Here is a 21,300-nt window from a genome sequence, read left to right as displayed (position 1 = left end):
CGTCGGCAAACAAAAAAAAATGGTGTACACAGGTTTGAATATATAAACATGTTTATGTGAGTTAATTTATGTGGGTATTTAGATATAAGATACTGGGTTTGTGATTTGCAGGTTGGTTTTAAGATCTACTTTTCTTTTAATGATTTCTCCTTTTTGTTCTTGGGTATAAAATTCGGGTCATCCTTGTAAACCCGAGCCCGACCCATTAAAACCCGGACCCGAACCGACCCGCCCGTGGGTTCAACGGGTCGGTTCTCGGTTCCACTTTTCTTGCACTTTCGGTTCCCCGGTCAAGCCGGTTCGGGCCGGTTCTAGACCCGTGCACATCCCTACCCTTAATGAAACAATTTACACCATTAGTCCATTATCTTTTTAAATATCTCAACTACCCCTTTGAGCCAGTTTCCTCTATATCAACCTACATTAATCGACACCACCGCCACCAATAGTCGCGCCATCACTACCTGCCACTCACACCACTAGACCACTATTACAACCACCACCATTGCATTGCGTGATTGCTGTGTAAAAATAAAAGATAGGGAAGCAAAAATAAGATGTATCTTTTTTGAGTTATTCCTTTTAAGGTGTGTCTGATTTGAAGATTCGTAAATAAATTAAGAATTAGAAAGTAAAGAAGAAGTATTTGGTTTTAGAAATGAAAATATTATAAGATTAGTATGTGAAGGGTTTATCACCCTATTTGGGTGTGTGATAACATCATATTTTATGTAGCACTCAAACGGATACGACAAAGGGGTATGAAAATGATACCGGCAAAACTAAAAAAAAAATCCAAGATACGGTACGACGAGGATATGACAATAAAAATTATAAATATAAAAACATATCAACTTTGTATACAGAAGAAAATTGATATTTGAGAAATTGTATAATTGTATATGTATAATATATGTTAGTGATGATCAAATGTTTGTGAATCGGTTGTGGAATATAGAACTTAATGGTGACCGAACTGGGTTAGGATATATATATATATATATATATATATATATATATATATATAATCGCAGATGATAATAGGTTTGGAATAAGATAAGCTCATTAAAACCCTTATGTGGATTAAAACGATATTGAAACTTCAAAGAAACATTTCGGTAGATGTAGAAACTTCAATTAAACGTTTTATGCACATTTGGAACATGTTTGCATTCGCATGGAGTTTCAAAACGGGTACACATACTTGTTTGGAGTTTTCGTGAATTATATATAGACCAGTGTTGTAAAACTCGGCCGATACACCCTGATACAGCTGAGTCAGATCGTGTATCGACCAACTAACGATATGATTTTGTCATACACGGTCTGAAAATCGGCCAGGGTTTCAGACTTGGGTCAAATTGGTCAAGACTCGGTTTTATCGGTCAAAAATCGAGTGTATCGGTCAAGATTCGGCTGTATCAGATCGGGTCAACCAAAGTCAAACTTTTTTTCTTTCTTCTTAAAGCTTTTAATAATTATGTTATTGTTTCTAGATAATTATGTTTAATTTGAAAAATCATGTTTTGTTTAAGTGTGAAGTATATATATTTTTTAATTTTTTTTTGCATATAAGTTGAGTAACCATTATTTTATACATTATCACTATTCACTGATCTGATTCTGATCAAATTTTTAAAAAATCTTGTCTCCCCCCTTGCCGATCCGCTCTATCCCGAGTTTCACAGCCTTGATCTAGACCATCGTCACTATTTCTTTGGAAAACCGAGGAGGAATTATGAAACTAGCTCAAATAATAAAATATGAGAAATAAAATTATAATACCCCCGCTATCAAAACCTTGTCCCATCCCAAACTCCTTTTGCATTCCAAATTTCCACATTTCTCAATTCTCACCTCTCAATTCAATTCCATAATCAATGTCGCGATTGCCCTTGGCAGGCCGCGAGGTTCCAATAATCGGCAGCGATTCGACTAAATGGTTCAATCTATATCTTCCCCATTCACCATCAACATCACCATCACCACAACTGCTACACATTGCTCCTCCTCTTACTAAAGACGCCTCTTCTTGCTGCAATGTAGGAGACCCCCCAAATTATTTCATATGGTATTACAACATTTCATCATTTTTTACTTTTTATTAGCTATCTGTCTTTTCATTTATCTTCCACTTTCACGTGTATTCCTGTATATACATATACAGATATACACACGGACACACACATATATCTATTACATATACATACATATATATATACATACACACACATATATTCCTATATATCTGTTACGTATACATACATATATAAATACATACATATATATAAATATGTCCGTGATCAGGTGGTTTCTTGGTTCTGTGACGGTATTTGTGGCGTCGGAGGTACAATGCGGTTCCGCAACATATGCTATTTGTGCGGTAGTAGATTTTATATTAAAAAAAAAAAGGTAATTGGATGGGAACCCCCGATCCCATGTACCATTTGGTACCCATTAATCCCCCAGCTAGACTACTAGACTAGTGTCTAGGTGAATCTCAACCACTTAATAGTCCTCTTCTCAAGTTTGCATTTGGCAAGACTCCCAGGACCTCTCCTGGAAAGTGGCGGCTAGGCTATTGCCTAGTGGTTGATTTTATATATATGTGTGTTTGGTGTGTATTTATATAAAGGTATTTTATTATTCATTAGAAACTGTAGAATCAGAAAATGTCTTAGTTAATGAAGACAATAGAAGGACTGGTTTCTACTTTTCCCATTCAAAAAACAAAAGTCTTAATTCTTACTTTATAATATATACGTTTATCGATTAACCAGGAGAATCAACAAGACTTGTCCAAATGTCCTTGAGATAGTTGAATTCTGCACCTTATCAGAATTTCCGAGGGTTGGATTGCGGATCCATTTTCCTACTCCTTTATCTCCATTTGCGTTCATATGCAAACACAAGGTCTATTACTATTATTATTATTATTTTTAATTTTTCTTCATATTTTGCATCTTATATTAGAATAACATAATAGTAGTAATAGTTATTAATTATGTTTTCTTTTGCAGCTCTCAAGTACTTCTGGGAAACCATACATGCTTTACACATTGAGTGTTTCCGGAGTTGCATATCTTATTAGACTGACTGATATTGATAACTATGGATCATGTTCTGTTTTCCCACTGGTTGATGTTGTTGAGTTGAATATTCAGAGTTATTGTGATTATGGAGGCATTACGGCTGTAGCAGCTACTGCAGGGTGTCTTGTGATAGGGGGTAGTGATGGATCCGTTGCTTGTTTCCGACTTAGCATGCTTGACTCTAGTGCTCCAAGTATGTATTTTGTTATTATTATTATTATTATTATTATTATTATTATTATTATTATTATTATCATTTTTATTTTTTCGGGGGGTGGGGGGGTCAATCTTTCTCTGTCTCGTGAGGGAGGAGTGGGGGGGGGGGTGTCTGTAAGTGGTGCGTTTTCCAAGATTGTAGAGAAAATGGGATGTTTGTTTGTTATCTTTTGTTTCAATCATTTTAAGAGAAAGAATGTAAGCAGCAAAGGTAGCTACTTCATAAAGAAACAATCATTTGCTCGTTATTAATTGATATAGGTTAACCAATATTAGTCTTAAATTATCTTGGAAGGCTTGTTGACTGATAATGTACATGTACATTTAACTAGATCCCATTACATAGAGGTAGTAGATGGGTGGGTTGGGTAATTGGGTCAAAACGAGTTCCGGATTAAAAGATAATCTTTGGGGCAATCATTTTTTCTTTTTATGTTTGAAAATGTTCTGATATTTAGTGATGGGTCAATTTCATTTCGAAAAACAATACAAATGGAATAAACCCAAACATTTAAAGTATTGTTTTGGTAGTCAGAGGTAAAACATGACGTCATGACCCAAATCGACCCATTCGTAATCAATTGGGTCAAAGCTGTCACCTCTACTCTTTCTCGTGACTTGTTTATTAGCTGCGATTGTTGTAATCCAGAGGATGATCTGATGCTCTAACTAAACCTAAAAATCATAGGTTCTCTACATGAACTTCGAGATGATTTAAGTTCTGATCACTCCGGGAGTTTGATGTCCGGGTAATCACTTAATTTCTGTCGGATTATCTATAATTGAATATAGGGTTTGGTTTGAATTTTATACTATTAAAAAATGCTTTATAACTTAGTGGAATCATCAGGATGCATCTGACATTTGGAGGTGTGCTGTTTCTTCATATAGAAGCTTTAATATCGTATCTAAATTTAAAGCATATATTGATATGATATAAAATTCTTTATGTCATCTGGCTGGAACTAGCTACCATCTCTTGCCTTTCATGCCTGATTGAAGCAGAAAAAAACTTAATAACCCACATCAAGCTATACCATATGTGTGTTATAACTTCTGTCTGGTTTTGTTTCTTTCACATTCGGTAATCATTACTGTCGAATTTGGAATGTTTTTGTTACAATCAAAATTCAAGCTACAAACTTGGTGTTGCCATGCCTTTATTCTTAGTGCGTGTAATCTATGATTCTTTTTTATTCCTGAAATAGGAAATATTTCATAAACTTTATTAAGCTATGATAAATTTTTATACAGTAGCACCGTTGCTCCAGTGATGGATATGGTATGCTTAGAGATTCAAGGGAGAAAAACTCTTTTGGTGCTTCATTTGGATGGAATATTACGAGTATGGGACCTTGTGAGTTGTACCAGACTTCTGAATTATAGCATGAATGTTTCAGCAGTCGAAGGCAAGTCCTGTGACTCTTTACCCTTCGCATACATTTTGTACATTAGTCTTTGAATGCAATGCTTCAACTTATAAATCTGTAGCTAAAAAAGGACCATTTACATTAGCTAAAAAAGGGACCATTTACATACAAGATTTTCATATATATGTCTATATCCTAATCTTTTTTGGCCCCCACCAAGACCTAGCTCTGAAGTCTTTATTTTTGACTTTGCAACAATGACATATTATGGTTTCACCATTAATTTCTGTTAGTAATAATTTAGGAGCTACATTCACGAGGTTATGGGCAGGAGAATCTACCGATGATACAAGGATACTACCTTTGGCGGTCCTGCATAACTCAAATTCGGTACTTCCAGCAATTTCGAACTTTGAAATGCATTGCCATTAATTCAATTTTAGAGCTTTCTGTTTAACTGTCAATGTAGGATTGCAATTACTTATTTTATATCTATACTTCCAATATTTTGCAAAAATGAGCATGTCTATTTCAGATGTTGCTCCATCCAGGGGGCTTTTCATCTGAACATTAGCAGCCTCACCATACTAATGTATAACCTTTTCTGTATAACACTATGACCTATCATCTGTATTAATATATTAAGTTACTTATTAATTTTTAGTCTGGTTAGAAAGTATCGTCCAAGTGTCCAACTTATCTGAAACATAATGTGCCTCAAAGGCTCAAATTGAAGTCGGCTTTGATGTTATGCAACCTACGTGGCTGTGATTTCTATTTAAGGATATACTTACAAACATATATATTCAAAGTTAAACAGATTGAGGTGAGCTTTGATTTTTTTGAGAGTGTTGCTCAATTGTCTGTTTCCAAACTGACAGTATAGTCGACATGGATGAACCTTCCCTACATTTGGGAATATAAAGTTAATGCTAATAAATACTCAAGAAATTTTTTAGATTCATAATTCTCATGCTTGCACGATATATATACGGAGTATATATATAAATCAACCACTTAATACGTAAATTCAAGTGTCCCTAGTATTTTAACATTCATATGTTTATATTTTTGGATGAACGACTCCATCTGCTTGCTTTATTCATTTGCCATTTGGCAATCGAACTTCCTTTATACCTTTGAGACTTGGTTGGTATGTGGCGTCCAGTTAATTATTTTTTTCTCCCGATTTTCCTCTCTTGTTTTTAATGATTATTGTGTGGTGACATCATACAAATATCAGTAGATATCTGATCAGTTCAAGTATTATTCTAAGTTTAACATGGTCTTGTTTCAAATTCTTCTTTTTTATTTTTGATTTATCTTGCGTCAGTTAGTATTACCTGTAATTTTTTTTTTAATTAATCTAGCACGGGTACTTTGCTAGTTTTTATTGGACAGGAATACCTATACATACAAAAAGTATATAAAAAATGAACTAGACTAGCATCCAGGCAGTGAAGATATATTTGGCAATCTAGTAGAAACTCGTGAAACTGGTAATTCTTGAGAATTAAATTTATGTGTAGAATGACATGAAGGAGCTTAAGCTTGCTGTTTTCATGTAAACAAAGTTATATTTTCTATGAGAGTAATTGCTAAATCTTCAAAGAGAAACAAGGTCGCTTTTTATAGTGCTGAATCACTATAACTGGCATTTGTTTGTCCAAAATCCATTTAAAAATTATGTTAAAGGATTTTCATTAGTTTACTTATGAATCGATGTCTACAAAGCACACATTTTTCTAAGTTTAAAGATGTGCATAAAACTTGCATTGTTTCAGTTTGTGGTTCTATCCTATTCTAGCTAGTTTATGTCCAATGATGAATCATAAGTTGGTTTTGCTATAATGTTAGGGACTGCTTTTACAATTTATTTTCCTGCTTTAACTACATCCCTGTTAATATTTTAGGTTGTTGGTTGGGAGAGGATCTCGTTATACAATTTGCAACTCAATCTGGGAGGGATGACTAGTTTTATTATTATGCCTTCAACAATTAACATACCAATGCCTCAGGTGAGTCAGATTAATTCTATATTTCTTGTTTAAAAGTGGAAACTATAATATAATTTGTCAACTTTTACTATTGGCATTTTTTAGGGTATGCTCATTGATGTCAAGCTTTTTTCAAATAAAATCTGGGTACTAGATGCAGAATTGTTGGCACTGCACAGCTTGTCAGATTCAAGTGAGAGCAGGTAAACGATGTTATAAGTTTCGTTGGTTCAATTCGTGTTATCAGTTGCTTTATGTTTTACGTGTTTGGCAAAATGCGCAATTGTGAAAGTGGTTTCTTCTTATTCTTTTAATACACATTTTTGTCTCTCTTTGTTTCCTCTAGAGAAACAGAGGTTCTGATACCAGATGACGCAATCTGGTGGCTGCTTTTTCAGCCCTTTTACCTATAGATCGGTAGATATGGATATTAATAAAAGCAGTCAAATAGGTTAACCTAAAAGATTTACCAAAGGATAGAGTCAAATAGATTGTGTGTTATTTTGAAATGTATTCAACTTGGTAATATATTCTGATATCTAGATTGTTTTGTAATAAATAGTTTCTGTTATTATTTGAATTAAGAGAATACACAAAAATCTGTTCTTTGGTTGCTCCTCAATTTGACCGTGTTCTTACCATCACTAAAAATCTACAAGTTTGTCCTTAAGCCCTCTTTAGCCTGTCCCCCCAACAGACTTACACACCTGACATGCTTACCAGGTCTAGCTCATTGTTTATTATCTACCTTTTGTTCCCACACATGTAGAAGACTTCTAGCATAAAGTACTGGTTAATGTTCTTTTTTTTTTTTTTTTTACTTTTACTCTTAATATTCATGAATTAGGAATTGAGTTCCTTGACTTTTCTGCTAGCAGTTTCTCTCACTTGTCTAATATTAATTGTTTATATAAACATATTACCACAAGTTTTGGTTTTGTTGTCTTATATTGATTAATTTGGCAAATAATCTTTAGGGTATCCAGGGAAGTCTATTCTTTACAGAATACAGTCGTTGCTAATCAACTATTTCAGGATGAGCATGCTGCAGATGATCTTCTTTTGCTTGCTTATGCATTATATCCATCTGCAAAGGTACTGTGAACTTTATACTATTTCATACACTTTTTATTCCCACTCTATGTTTCTCCTGAATTCTTCTGTCTATAACCTTGATAATGTTCATAATTTTTTCCGTTATAATAAGAAATTGTCAAAGTGGTTATTGGACATTAATGATTGGGAATTAGAGGTAGAACCGTAGATGGTACAAACCTTGTCTAGTGAAAGAGGAAACGGAAAAACTAAAATGATAACCCTCGCGTGCAATCCCAGTCTTCCTTTGGGAGGCTTTACCAGGTTCAGGATTGTGTGGTGGACCGGTGGTGGACCCAGACCTCCTGGATTGGTCTGCCAAGGCCAGACACCACATTTTTAAAAAAGTGTCAACTTGATATTTTCTTCTTGTCTGTAACATGTGGTTGTGCCATTTATAGTTACTTATATGTTCCAAAAAATTGCAGGAGCAAATTGTGTCTCGTGTATCGTCCATCTTCTTACGTATGTTATTTTCTCCCGGTGTTTACCATAGTTATGTTATCCGAGCAACGCTTCAAGATCATAACATACACTTCACGGATTCTGAGTTCAATTCCTTAACTGTTGATGGTTTGCAAAAAGAGATCATTTCTGTCATTGAACATGAGGTTTGAACTTTAATAGTCACTTTAGGAATAAATTGTTATTAATGATTAGGTGCTTATTACAGGTGGCAAGTTGGCCTGGGCATGTGGGTCGGGTGAAAATGGGTAATGTTCGGTATTTGTTAAAATTTGCTGGGGGCATCAATTAGGATTTGAAAAAGTATGTTATCTTAGCTATATTCTATTCTTTTGTGTAAGATGGCTAAGGAGGTTTTACCCATTAAATAGGAAAATATAATTCACATACCTTTTGATCTGTTTGACCAACTCAACTCATTTGACCAGTATCCTGTTTAGCCAAGATTTCGTATTACTGGTTTGTGTGGTTAGAGATAATAGTAATAGAAACTGGTTTCCGGTCCACTCATATGTAAGCGTCTGAAACTATCATCTCTATCCGAATATGATATCTTGTTTACCCTTTTTTGCATTGGGTGGTGTTAATGTGGAACTGATGACGAATGGTGTTTTTGTAGGGCTCCTCCAGGAGTTTGCTTTCCCTTCTTGATTGCTGGAGAAACTTCTGTTCGCACTACTATGACAATTGGTGTCATCAGAATGCACCCTGTGCGTTACTTCTTGATTCAGCTACTGGTGCTATTGGTTTAGTTAGAAAATCTTCTGTTTCTCTACTGCGGCATTTCGAGGATATAGAGCTTCTTATCGTCGGTACGTGTACATAACTAAGCTAAGATCGTGGCATATATGAAGCATTTACTTATGGACTTCTTTATCTGGTTGATTTGTTATGCTCTTCTTTTACTAGATTAAATATGTTATTCAAATGTGTACAACTTGTTCTGTTTCCTCTTGGTTTTCGCTTTTGTACAAACTGATATAGAGGTCTTGGTTCAGCTTCACCCATTATAGTTCTGTTCAAACTTATAACTGGTATATGTATATAATGTATTATCGGCAACGGTTCCCAACTTATTCTAGGATTTTTTTTGTTTCACTTTAATTTCAAACTATTCTTTACGGCTACTGAAAATTTGTAGAATTCTTGATTAAGATTGAGGCTTGACTGAGTTCTAGGGCAAGCCCAAACATCAGTTTCTTAAAGAATGAATCCGAAATCCTATTAGTTGTGGCTAAAACGGCGGACCCGGTAATGAGCTGAAATGGGTAACTTATCAGTATGGTCAGGCGGGGCTCATGAGCTGACCTGTCGAGGCTTTTTTTTTTGTAGTTTATCATTTATAATTAGGTGTTCAATACAAGGCTGTAAAACTCGGCCGAGTACCCCGAAATTGGATTGGGGATCGTTGGGTAAATGAGTTGAGTCAGCCAGATTCGGACTAAAACTTGGTTAATGGCGGTCAACAGTCAAACATGGTCGGATCGGCTTCCAAATAGGTCTGAAAATTGATGATGGTGGCGGTGGTGGCTGTGTAAAGGTGGCTGTGTTTGAATATGGTGGCGGTTGTGGCCGTGTGATGGTGGTCACCGATAATGGTATCAGTGGTGCCTGTGTAAAGGTCTGTGTTCGAAGATGAAAGGAAGGAAAGGAAAGAATAGGAAGATGAAAGGGTTATGGGTGCTGTATAATTAGGGGTTCATCATTCTTTATGTATACTCTACCATGTTCAGTTTTCATCCAGTTTCAGTTGTAGCCCAACAACCCTTTACTTATTTCATTCTTTCATAATTACACTTAAAGTCCCTATACTTGAAGTTCATAGATATTTAAATTTCGATTACATATAATTTCAAATATTATTTTTCCCCATCTTCCGAGCCGATCTCGAGTCATGAGTTCCCAACCTTGCTTCAATAAGATTGTTGAAGTAATAATTTAATGGCATTAATTAATAAAACAATTTTAGGATCCCATGAGAACATTTTGTTGACTTTTGAGCCATTTGACCCAGGCAACCCATTTAACTGGCTGGGGATAATCTCAAATGAAATTGAACAAATTCAATCCTCATGGAAGCCTTACTACCAACATGATCCTCTTCATATCCTGAGGCCATATTGTATTTGATGTTTTTTATAGAGTCGCAAGATGCACTGGGACAAATTCCAAGGTCTAGGTTGAATCTATCAGGCGATGTTGAAATCAGAATACTCTCTGAGGTGCTTCAATGCGCCACTCGTCTAAGTCATCATCTGGGGAACGGTGTCTCTGCCTTACTCCGTGAATCTTTTTTTAGTGAACCATGTGTATCTCCTGAAGATGTCGTGGGACGTTTATTAAGGGTTCTAGAATCCGGGTATTCTTCTTCTATAACTGCTCTTCATGTATCAGAGCTAGGTGTTGATACTGCTTGGAAGAAGAGAGTTGGTGACCACAAGATTCTCAGAAAATTCTCCATAGATATTTTATTATTGCTTAAGGGATTGTACCGAATAGCTGGAACGTGGGACAAAGTTTTCAAAGTGATATTAGACTACTTGAACGTTTTAGTTCCTCGAAAGGATGAAAACAAATCGACTTCTGATGCGGTTTTTGATCTTAGGACATGCATAACCGTTCAAATAACTTCACAGGTTGCCAACATAATATTTGAATCTGCAGTGGACATACTATTGTTGCTCAGCTATATGGTAAAGCTGGCTGGCCAGGTCAGTATTTGGCTTTTTCATCTGGAACAAATATGTATGTATATAGACAAACACACAGAACGCGCACACCCGTATAACTATATCTTTGTTAGTCAATGAATATTGCAAACGGAAGATGGAAAAGCTAATTTCTTCTTTTCTTTTGGTTAAACAGATAGATATGTTACCAGATGATATTTCCATGGTACAACTTGTGTTATATCCACTGATCCATGAAATCATTACCAAGTGGCATTTAATACATTTTTTTGGGACAACACCTTGTGTATCAACCTTGGAAGATTTCAGTTCTCGATCTTTTTTGTTGCAAATTGGTAGGCTTATTTATTTATTTTTTTGAACGGCACTTATTTCATATTAGAAGTTTAGAACTCTTCAGCCGATCACTTTATACTGTTAGCTATTGATAGCAACCTACATATTTCTGATTGTAGCTATGCTCGTAATTTGATATCAATTGAAGTAGGGCCCGGGTTACATTTGTAATTTTTAAGTAACTGGCTTAAATGGCGCTAGTTGGCCCCTAAAGACTTTCCATTCATTCAGTTAAATCTTACGGAATGATTAATGTGTTAATTATTATCATTGAAAAAGTTGTTTTTACAGAAATAAGTAAATCTTAAAATAAACTGCATAAGTGGATGTACGCAGTAAAAATAGACTTTTGGCGACTTTTCAACCATTTCGACACGTTTAGCTAGTTTTTTAGTTATCCCGATAGACCATATTTGTAAGTTTATATCGTTTATAGTTTACACATTACTTATGTTTTATAAAAACTTCACAAATCTTTGATTCATGCACAACCAGATAGCAGCGCTCAACGAATATCATGGAAGGACAAGTTTGGGAAACGTGACTTTACTTTGGCGTTTATTCTGTTGCTTGATCATCAAAGCTCTTTTGAAGACCAGGGTGTTAATCTAAAACATCTTCCAAATCCTGCCTCCTTCATTGCTCCTGTACAGAAGTTCATAAGTTGGATAGTCTGGGGAAGGAGTGAAGATGAGCCATCTTTCTCTGCTCGCTCAAGTATGCTTGCTTTGACCTTGCTTAAGCATGGTCAGATTGATGCTGTTGAGGTTAATTAGTCTGACTCTGATACTCCTTTATACAGTTAGACATCAACTCAACTCATTTATGTGAAAATCGGTGGATCATGCTGATAATGTCACTCGGTCAAATGACTGGTCAGTGGATCGAGAGGCACCTAAAATGTGTTCGAATGCTCACAAGCTCTTATATTGTTTTTTTTAAATGATTTCTTTTATTAATAGTTGTGTTTTATATGCTAACTGTTCTAAAGTTAAAAAAATTACCGGACAGAAAGTTTGTTGTCTCAAACCAACCCAATTTAACCTACACTTAAGATTACCTATAATGATCTAGTGACCCAAATGACACGTCTTGCCACCCCTCTTTTCTTTTTATTATCGATCACCAGTTTATGATATCAAGAAGATTACTGAAATTTTATATCTTTTGATTTCAGCATCTACTTACTCTGGTAAACCAAAATCTACTTGAGAGAGCTACTGCAAGTATTCAGGGTGTGAACAATGATTGGTGCACACTCCTTCACCTTCTTGGTTGTTGTCTTCTTGCACAAGCACACCGTGAACCACTGCACGCTTCCACCGAGAAGAAACATAATGAAGCTATTTCCTGCTTTTTCAGGTATGTATGTCACAACGTCCACCAGCTTTTTAATTAGGACAACTGGAACGTGTTCAGCCTTATTAAGCAAAGTTGTACTTAAAGCTAATTGAAACAATTTTCCAGATAGATTTAAATATAAAAAGTAACACATGGATGTTCAATATTTAAACTTCACCAAGTTTTGGAAAAAACTACCTCTAAGGTGGCCTTGTCGTCAGGCATCCTGATTTCCTCACAAGAGGTCTCAGGTTCATTTTTTTTGTTAACATTTTGGGGGTTACTAGGAAAGGGTTTAAAACAGTCACGTGGATACCACTAATTTGATCGCTTACATCCGGGTTAAAAAGACTTGCCCTTCTTGTTTGACCTGAACGTGGAAAACTACCTCCATTTACCCGAGTCTTGGAACTTTTTTATCCTTATGATGTGCTTCCAGCTTTTTATCATATGCTCATTAACTTGATTTAAGACCTCTTCAATGTTGGTGATTTCTTAAAAAAATAGATTTTATGAAGAAAGCAGAATTATAACATAGATCAAATGACATTCAAAACCATGAGATACAATTATGAAATGGGATTATTACGGTGCTATTCAGTCTGCATTTGTATCTATATTTATAGTAACATAACAAGTATTTGAGGTGTCTTAAAATTTAAAAACTTTAAGAGCAATAAAATATCTGAAGTCGTTATTAGCCATCAATATGCAATAAATTCACTTCTAACCAATTTGTCAACAATATAGAAATATTATTATTTCCTTTAGTTAAAAACTTCTTTTACATCATCGCTGGCCACTGGTGGTCAGCAGAACCAGATGCTGCTACCTTTGGTTTTGTCTGTACATTGAATCTATACAACGACACGCATTGTGTGGGTACATTTCTAGTATGATATGATGTCACAGTTTGCAATAACTTACATTATGTGGGACATTCAAACAGTTCAGCCATTTGTAACATTATCTTGCAGAGCCAGTTAATTTTATACTAACAGGGTAGACTGATGAAATTTAATTATTGAACATCCTGGTGTTAGTATGATACCTGGTCATTTGGAAAACTGTTCCAGGTCAACCCAACCTTACCGGTTCAGAAAAGTTACTCATTTTGTCGTGTTACAACTTCCACAAAACGCCTAACCCACCCCTTTTCCAATTATGGAGTAGGTATATATGAGAATATGTTTTACTATATTATTATATCAATCTGTCAACAATGACATAATGCATACTAAATGTGTTTCTAGAGTTGCATCTTTGCATGGGGCTTCAAAGTCATTTCAGAATTTGCCATATGAATCTGGATCGCCACACCTTGGTTTCTGTAAGTTCTATCTTGCTGGCTGTAAATAATTAAGTTTTTATATTGAAGTACTATTCTTATGGTTCACTTTTCTGCAGCTTATAACGTCTCCCCTGGTGCTTGGAAATTTCACTATTATCAATGGGCAATGCAGATTTTTGATCAATATAATATGAGTGCAGGTGCCTGCCAATTTGCATTTGCTACTCTTGAACAAGTCGATGAAGTATTCAGCCTTAAAGACACTTTTCCTGGGGTACATTTACCCAATGAATCACCAATTACCGCCAAAGGACGAATTTGGGCAAATGTATATAAATTTAAATTGGATTTGAATTGTTACCATGATGCATATGGTGCAATTATCAGTAATCCAGATGAAGAAAGCAAATACAGTTGCTTGAGGCATTTTATCAGTGTGCTTTTTGAGCGTGGTTCCCTTAAGGTTACTTCGTTCACTAGTTATACTTTTAATTGATCAACTCAAGTCACATATGGATTTACCATAATTTGCTAAAACATACTGGAATTTGGGTTTTTCTTGTAGATTCTTTGTGATGGCCAATTACCTTTTATTGGTTCAGCCGAGAAGGTGGAACAGGAGCTTATTCGGAAGGTGTGTAGCAGTTTATAAGAAAATAATTTAGAAGTTTGTGCTTTATCCTTAATAAGCAAAACTGGCTAGTCCAAGCTTAAAGTTAACATATAATGTAAACAGATCATATGGGTTTCACGATTAAACTGGTCCAAAGGTGCCAGTTGTGTGTTATTTATTTGTTAATACAACTTAATTCACTTGTAAGAAAGCTGATATTTTGGTTACATAGATTTTGTAACCATATCTGGTCGCACTTTTTGTATATAAAAAAATAAATGTTTGAGGGAACGTGTTGGTCAAACCAACCCAACCAAAACTTTGCCTATTTTGACATGTCACCTAAAATCCTAACCAAACCCATATTGCCAACTCTGGCTGTTGTTTTACAGACCCATCCATGGATTTTTGACAGCTCTGATAACTTTGTGTAGGCAAAGCATTCAGATGTTTCGGTGAAATCAAACCCTTATAAACTATTATATGCATTCGAAATGCATCAACACAACTGGCGCAAGGCTGCAAGTTATATGTACCTTAGTTCATCACAACTGAAAAGTGAAGCAGGTTTGAAAAATAACCAGGCCCGATCGCTGGCTCTGCAAGAAAGATTAAATTGCATCTCTGCAACTATTAATGCATTGCATCTTGTTCATCCAACATGTGCGTGGATCAATAACTTCTTGGTTCAAGAAAAGTCCATTCATAAAGAGTTGTATACAAGTAAAATGGCTAGAATCACTATTCCAGAGGGTAATATTTCGCAAGACTCATATTGTTTACTGTTTACTAGTCTTTACTCATCCGTGTGGCGAGTAGGTTATGAATATCTCGTGAGAAACAGGTATATTTAAATGTGTCAAATGGGTTGGAAGGTGCTCAGAATGTCATTTTAGTGAAAATAACTTGGTAAACTAATTTTTGATAATGGCGAATCTATAGCATACTCATATATAGCAAATGAGCCAATTTCAACAGGAAGTATTGCGGGTCAACCCACCCTTGCCAAAAAGTACAGGATTTAAGTGTTGCACGTTCTGACTCATTTTTCAGCCTACTTCACTGGTCCAGTTTGCCACATATACTGCCTACGTTCACTATCTGAAAAATTATTATATACATGTTTGTTATTTGTCTTTTGCAGAAGCTAATGATTGTCCCGCAAGTGAGAAGTTGGATTCCTGCTTGGATATTGAGAAACTAGAAAAGGAGTTTGTGTTAACATCGGCAGAATATTGTCTTTCGCTAGCAAATATTAAATGGACATTTACTGGTATATAAAAAATGTTCTTTCCCTACTTTACAGTCCTTTAGAATTCATATTTGTTAAGAGATTTTTTTTACATGATTAGAAGGTTCTACATACTATTGTATTGCGTTAGGATGAGTCTGAAGTTACAATAAATATACTAATCCATCTGAGGAACTTTACTTTTTTTTGGCCCACTCAAAAATTTAATTAGAACTTTTTAAAACTTGAAAAATATAGGAGTTAAATGAAGCAGATATTAAATTTACTCCAACATTCTTCGGTGAATATGCTTCATTCAAATTATCTTTAATCTAGATTACTCTTTTTGTAAGTCATTAACCTGTTATATGATATTGTGGGATACTTTGAAAAGTGGGTTGGATGGTCAAGTTGGGTAACATCTGTTAGTGGTTACCTTTTTTATGGGCTGGCTTGAACATAATCTTTTTTTCGTGGCTAAATTGTTTAGAAATTTCTACGGTTTTCATGTAATTACGATTAAAATAGAAACTTTTTGAGTAAATAGGTTTTAAACAGGTTTAAATTGACTCAGTGATAAACATTACTCAAATTGACTCAGTGATAAGTTAACAGGTTTAAATTGTCTCTTCTAGATGTTATTAAAGCTCTGGTCTATGTATATTGGTCACTGTTAACTTAAGATTAAACATAGGAGGTGAAAATATGCAGTACTGTTATCTGCAAAAGATTATTTTCATGTATTGTTGAGAAGAGGCATTATAATGTCAGGGTGATTCATATACCACTCGTGTACTCTTTCAGGGATTGAGAAGCCCGACCCAAACTTGGTTGAGTTGCTAGTTGAGTCCAATCTATATGATATGGTATTCACTGTAATTCTAAAATTCTACAAGGGTTCAGCGTTGAAGAGGTATACTACATGCTGGCCTCCCTTGGAGAATTTTATCAATGGTTATGATGCTTTTGTAGCTACATTATTAGGAATGATATCATGATTTTGTGTTCAGGGAACTGGAAAGAGTATTTATAGCCATGACACTAAAATGCTGTCCAAGCAGGTACTACGCTTCTTTTGTTGTGTAAATAATTTTGGGTTTGCTTTTTCTTTCCTTTGTCTTATCAGCAAGAAGGGCAAATATGGACAAAAAGAGCTATAGATGAAACATAATATTCTTACTATGGTTGTAAAAGTTGGCTGGATCGGCGGAGAAATCGGAATCTGATCAGGGATCGGCGGTCTCACGAGTCGAGTTGGGCTGGGTCAGACTAAAAATTCGTTAACAGCTCAAACCTGGGTCAAGTTGGTCAGACTCGGCCTACTTGGTCAAGACTCGCTGACTCGGGTCAGCTCTGGTCAATCTTCTATTATTATTTTTTATATTTTTTAAATAAACTTTTTATAAAGTTCTTAATTTTTTAAGTTGCTGTTAATTGTTGAACTTTGAAGTATTATGTTTAAGTTTGAAGTTTGAAGTATTAAGTTTAAGTTTGCTGTTAATTTGTTATTTATATATAGAAAAAATCCAATCTGATATTTTCCTCGATCCGATCTAAGTGCTTCAAAAATCCTGACTTCCCCCATCGCTGATCCGATTTAGAGTCGCAAATTCCCAACCTTGATTTTGGTACTGCTCGAAACCGAATGGTTTGGCATGATTTGCAATTTTTTTTTTTATCTAATTAAAGGTTATAAATTCTAATGCATTTAATATGATCATTAAAGCTCTGTTATTACGATACAATCGGGTTTAACAAAAATAGAGAACGATTCAGGAGGCCTGAAGCATTAAAAAGACACTTCGGGTGACTTCCAGCCAGTATGACTCATGATATGTTTTCAATTTGATTCATATGATCTGCACACCACCAATTTTAAGTTGTACACCACTAAACATGCTTTAAGTTGTTGTACTGTAGAACACCTTAAAGGATGTTTGGTGGTGTACGGCTAAAAATTGGTGGTACGGACTACTGTTAAAAAGCCACTTTTAGTTTTATCCAACCGCGTGTCTTCAGATGCAGTTGAGATTTGTTGAGCCTGAAGTAAATAATTATTTATATTTCTTAAAAAAGCCACTTTTGGCTTTATACCAGTTATTGACTTTACTTAATTAGCTTGATAGCGGTCTGAAATTAAAAAATGCTTCTATTCTTTTCAGGGAAAGTTCTAAAAAACATCGTCTGCTGTTAGCATCATCAAAGGATGAGGGTGCCTGTGTTTCCGTTGACCTTGTCGCTGCAGCTCATGCTAATCACTCCAAGGGGAATGACAAGTGGGATGCACTTGAGCAATACACAGTTCGTATTTTACTTTATTTCTAAACATATCCATATTGAAATTGCTTGATGGAAGTTTTTTAAATTATCACGTCCTCCTTTGCATAATAGAAGTCTCTGACTAATCTTATTGTTCTCATTCTTAAGTTATCCCCTCCGTCCTAAAATAAATGTCCACGTATAAACTACACACAATTCTAGAAATGTGTATCATGACACCGTCTACCCAATAGAATAGAATATTATATATACCCAACAAAATCTCCTTTGATTGGTTTAAATAGAAAGTGGACAGTTATATTGAGATTTCTCAAAATAGAAACATGGATATCTTTATTAGGACCGGATGGATTATTTGATAAAATTATTTGCTCATATATGATTATGAAATAACCAGTGAATAACATGGCTTGTATACTAATTACTTCATTTTCATCATTTATTGTGTGCTTTGACAAGTCACAAGCGTAGCAGTTCAAATCATTGAGGGAGTCCTGTGGTATAGCAGGGGGATATTAGGACTCAACCTATACATGACATAACTCAACCGACTTTATCCTTTTCGTTCTTTTGGGAGTAGGCTATTCGCTGTGTTTTTTACTACGGGTAAAAGGGATTACCCTGGTTATTCAATGTGTTCAAATAACTTGTAACTCGTTTGTTAGCATAACTTAACATAATGGTTTGGTAACCGGATTACTTGCTTTCAAGCATATTATAGGGATATATAAGTAGATATCGACATTATCATGTCTACCATTTTTTTTTTGTGAAGCTATGACTTGATTTTCTGAAGTTGTACACATTTCTATGTGCTACATTATTCTTTTGTGTTCAACTAACTTCACTGTTCACCTAGATTGCCTTATTATCTTCATACACTCACATTTTAGCTATAGGCGATGTTTAGTATGATGAAATGGAGTAGCCTAACAATTCATGTTAACCTATTCAACTCCTTCTCTTAATACCCGTGGATTGTATTTTCAACTGTGGATTCAATTATCTCATGTTCACCAATAGGCAAACTTTGAAAGAGCATATTATCTTATGAGTGCACACTTGACCTAATGCAGGAAAAATACCATTGTCTTCATCCTGGATTACCAGTGATTGTTGCAGAAACACTTCTCTGTGCTGATCGGCGGATTAAACTTCCCCTTTGGCTTGTCCAGAAGTTCAAGGTATATTAGCTAAATTCTGCATCTTATTGCAAAATGGGTCAAAGCGAGAACTTTTTGTAGTTGGTTGGGTTGACCAGAACACTTATTTTCCAAAAAGTTCAAGATTTTCGTACACATCTAGTTTGGGGAATATGATCACAAAAGCCATGATATTTTCTTAATAATATTATACGCTAAATTTATATGTACTTGGAGTTTCACTTGTTATTAGAGACAATGTCAGCCTAAAAATACCACCTCTACTGTTATTAAGTGAGTGTGTGTGGCATTCATTTAGCATTTTTCTCTGTTTTTTCTACATTGTGTAATAGAGTAAGTTATTGTGATTGACCTTTTGGTTTGTTTAGAATTTTACATTTGATCCGATAAGATAAATAAAATATGGCTATAAGAATGGCCCTTTAATTTGGAATCTTTTTACTGGTTTGGTCTATTAGCCTATCGATGTTAAAATTGGTCGTTAAACCTAGCCACTTGCACGCTTTACATGTGAGGATTAATGGAAATTATAATGTTTAACCTGCTTATACTGTTTATGACAGAGCACACAGAAAGAATGTTGGGGCATGGCTGGCTCTGAATCAAGCCCTGCTTTATTGTTTCAACTATATGTTGATTATGGGCGATATGCAGAGGCAACTAATTTGCTGCTTCGGTATATTGAGTCTGCTGCATTGGTGGTATGTTTCACTCTATGTATTGCCTTACTTTGGTTTTTTATTATTAGAGAAAAATGGTTATTTTATATGCAGGGTTAAGTGTTGGTCACTGAATATGTGCTAATTATAATGCCCTATAGACTAATCAATAGTTGGTGTGTGACTTATATTTTTTTCTCTAATACAATCTTAGTCCCATATATAATATTGTATAAATCTTATTAGTGATGCTATATAAACATACTGATGATACTTGCATTTTGAGGATCACTGCTTGCATATTTGGCATGGATTTCTAACTTATGGTGGTTTATTAATATTGGGTCCCCTCTAATGATAGTAGCTCAAACAGATCAAGCCTCTTTAATTATTTAATTTACATTAACTTCTATTGAAGTAGTAATATTGTTTTCTTTAACCATATTAGTGTTTTGCCTTAACCCAGCATGAATCTATTCATTTTGGCATGTACTAAAAATGTCTAAAAATCTTTGAAGCTAAACTTCAGATGTCACTTTTATTTTCTGATTGCAATTTCATGACATCCATTGAATATGTGCAGAGACCAGCTGATGTTATTCGTGGGAAAAAGACATCTGCAGTCTGGTTTCCATACACAGCCATTGAAAGGTTGTGGTGTAAGCTTGGTGAGTTGATTGGTTCGGGCCATATGGTTGGTCAATGTGAAAAGCTAAGAAGCTTGCTAGAAAGGGCCCTGTCCGAACATTTCCAACAGGTAATATTCTCAGGTCTTGGCTTCTCTGTTGATTCTTAACCTAAACTTTGGGTTAATTATGACAAGTTAGAAAGTATGCATGTATTAATGTAAATAGGTTGGCAGTTATATCCTAAGGGACACGACTGTTAGTTTGAATCGGTACCAATATTGGTAGTTATACCGGTTGGAAAACTATATATGTATGTCGTATGTATAGTTTTAGGGCGTGTGTGTGTCTGTACAAACAAAGGGTTATATACACATGAAATTTACGTTTATATAAACATATTCCAAGTATCAATCGAATAGCGTTTTTATATATACATACCTGTGATTTATTGCAAGTCTAATTCCAACAATTGGTATCAGAGACAGGTTAATCGATCCAGGGAAGAACATCGATTAAAATGCGAAGTCGATTCCGGGAATTAACCGCAAGAATGAAAGAAGCGGGTGGGATTCATTTTTCATCATCAACACCGGGAAGAAAATAGAACCACCGCCGCCATGTATGTGAACCAGACACACCACCGTCCACGTCAAAGGACCACCATAAACCACTGATTGGAGTAAGAAAAGAAAGAGGGAATTGAAATTTTACCCTAATTGAAGTAAGGAACGGTTTTGGTTGTGTTTTTACTTTGTGGCATTGATAATAATCAGGGAGAGAGCAAAAGGGGCAATTAGCCTTTTGCCCTGGTTTTGTGAAGAAATGGAAGATA

At 35.2% G+C, this 21,300-nt stretch overlaps 1 protein-coding gene across 1 annotated transcript; it reads left to right on the top strand.

Annotated features, from left to right (window-relative positions):
• Nucleotides 1-1,835: 1,835 nt before the first annotated feature.
• On the top strand, nucleotides 1,836-21,195 carry LOC122597231 (nuclear pore complex protein NUP160-like). The gene is made up of 27 exons (XM_043769852.1): nucleotides 1,836-2,071; nucleotides 2,781-2,913; nucleotides 3,021-3,285; nucleotides 3,997-4,057; nucleotides 4,563-4,717; nucleotides 4,983-5,068; nucleotides 6,592-6,696; nucleotides 6,781-6,878; nucleotides 7,653-7,770; nucleotides 8,199-8,381; nucleotides 8,855-9,047; nucleotides 10,378-10,946; nucleotides 11,101-11,260; nucleotides 11,757-12,028; nucleotides 12,439-12,623; nucleotides 13,856-13,932; nucleotides 14,010-14,356; nucleotides 14,459-14,527; nucleotides 14,941-15,259; nucleotides 15,651-15,779; nucleotides 16,542-16,650; nucleotides 16,748-16,798; nucleotides 17,900-18,038; nucleotides 19,094-19,201; nucleotides 19,744-19,881; nucleotides 20,423-20,596; nucleotides 20,948-21,195. The coding sequence occupies exons 1-27, from the start codon at nucleotides 1,881-1,883 to the stop codon at nucleotides 21,008-21,010; spliced, it is 4,497 nt and encodes a 1,498-aa protein (XP_043625787.1). The 5' UTR covers nucleotides 1,836-1,880; the 3' UTR covers nucleotides 21,011-21,195.
• Nucleotides 21,196-21,300: the final 105 nt, after the last annotated feature.

Source organism: Erigeron canadensis, chromosome 1 (assembly GCF_010389155.1).
Source record: "Erigeron canadensis isolate Cc75 chromosome 1, C_canadensis_v1, whole genome shotgun sequence".
Lineage (NCBI taxonomy): Eukaryota > Viridiplantae > Streptophyta > Magnoliopsida > Asterales > Asteraceae > Erigeron > Erigeron canadensis.
Note: the sequence above shows the minus strand (reverse complement) of the source record. Positions and strands in the feature narration are given on the sequence as shown.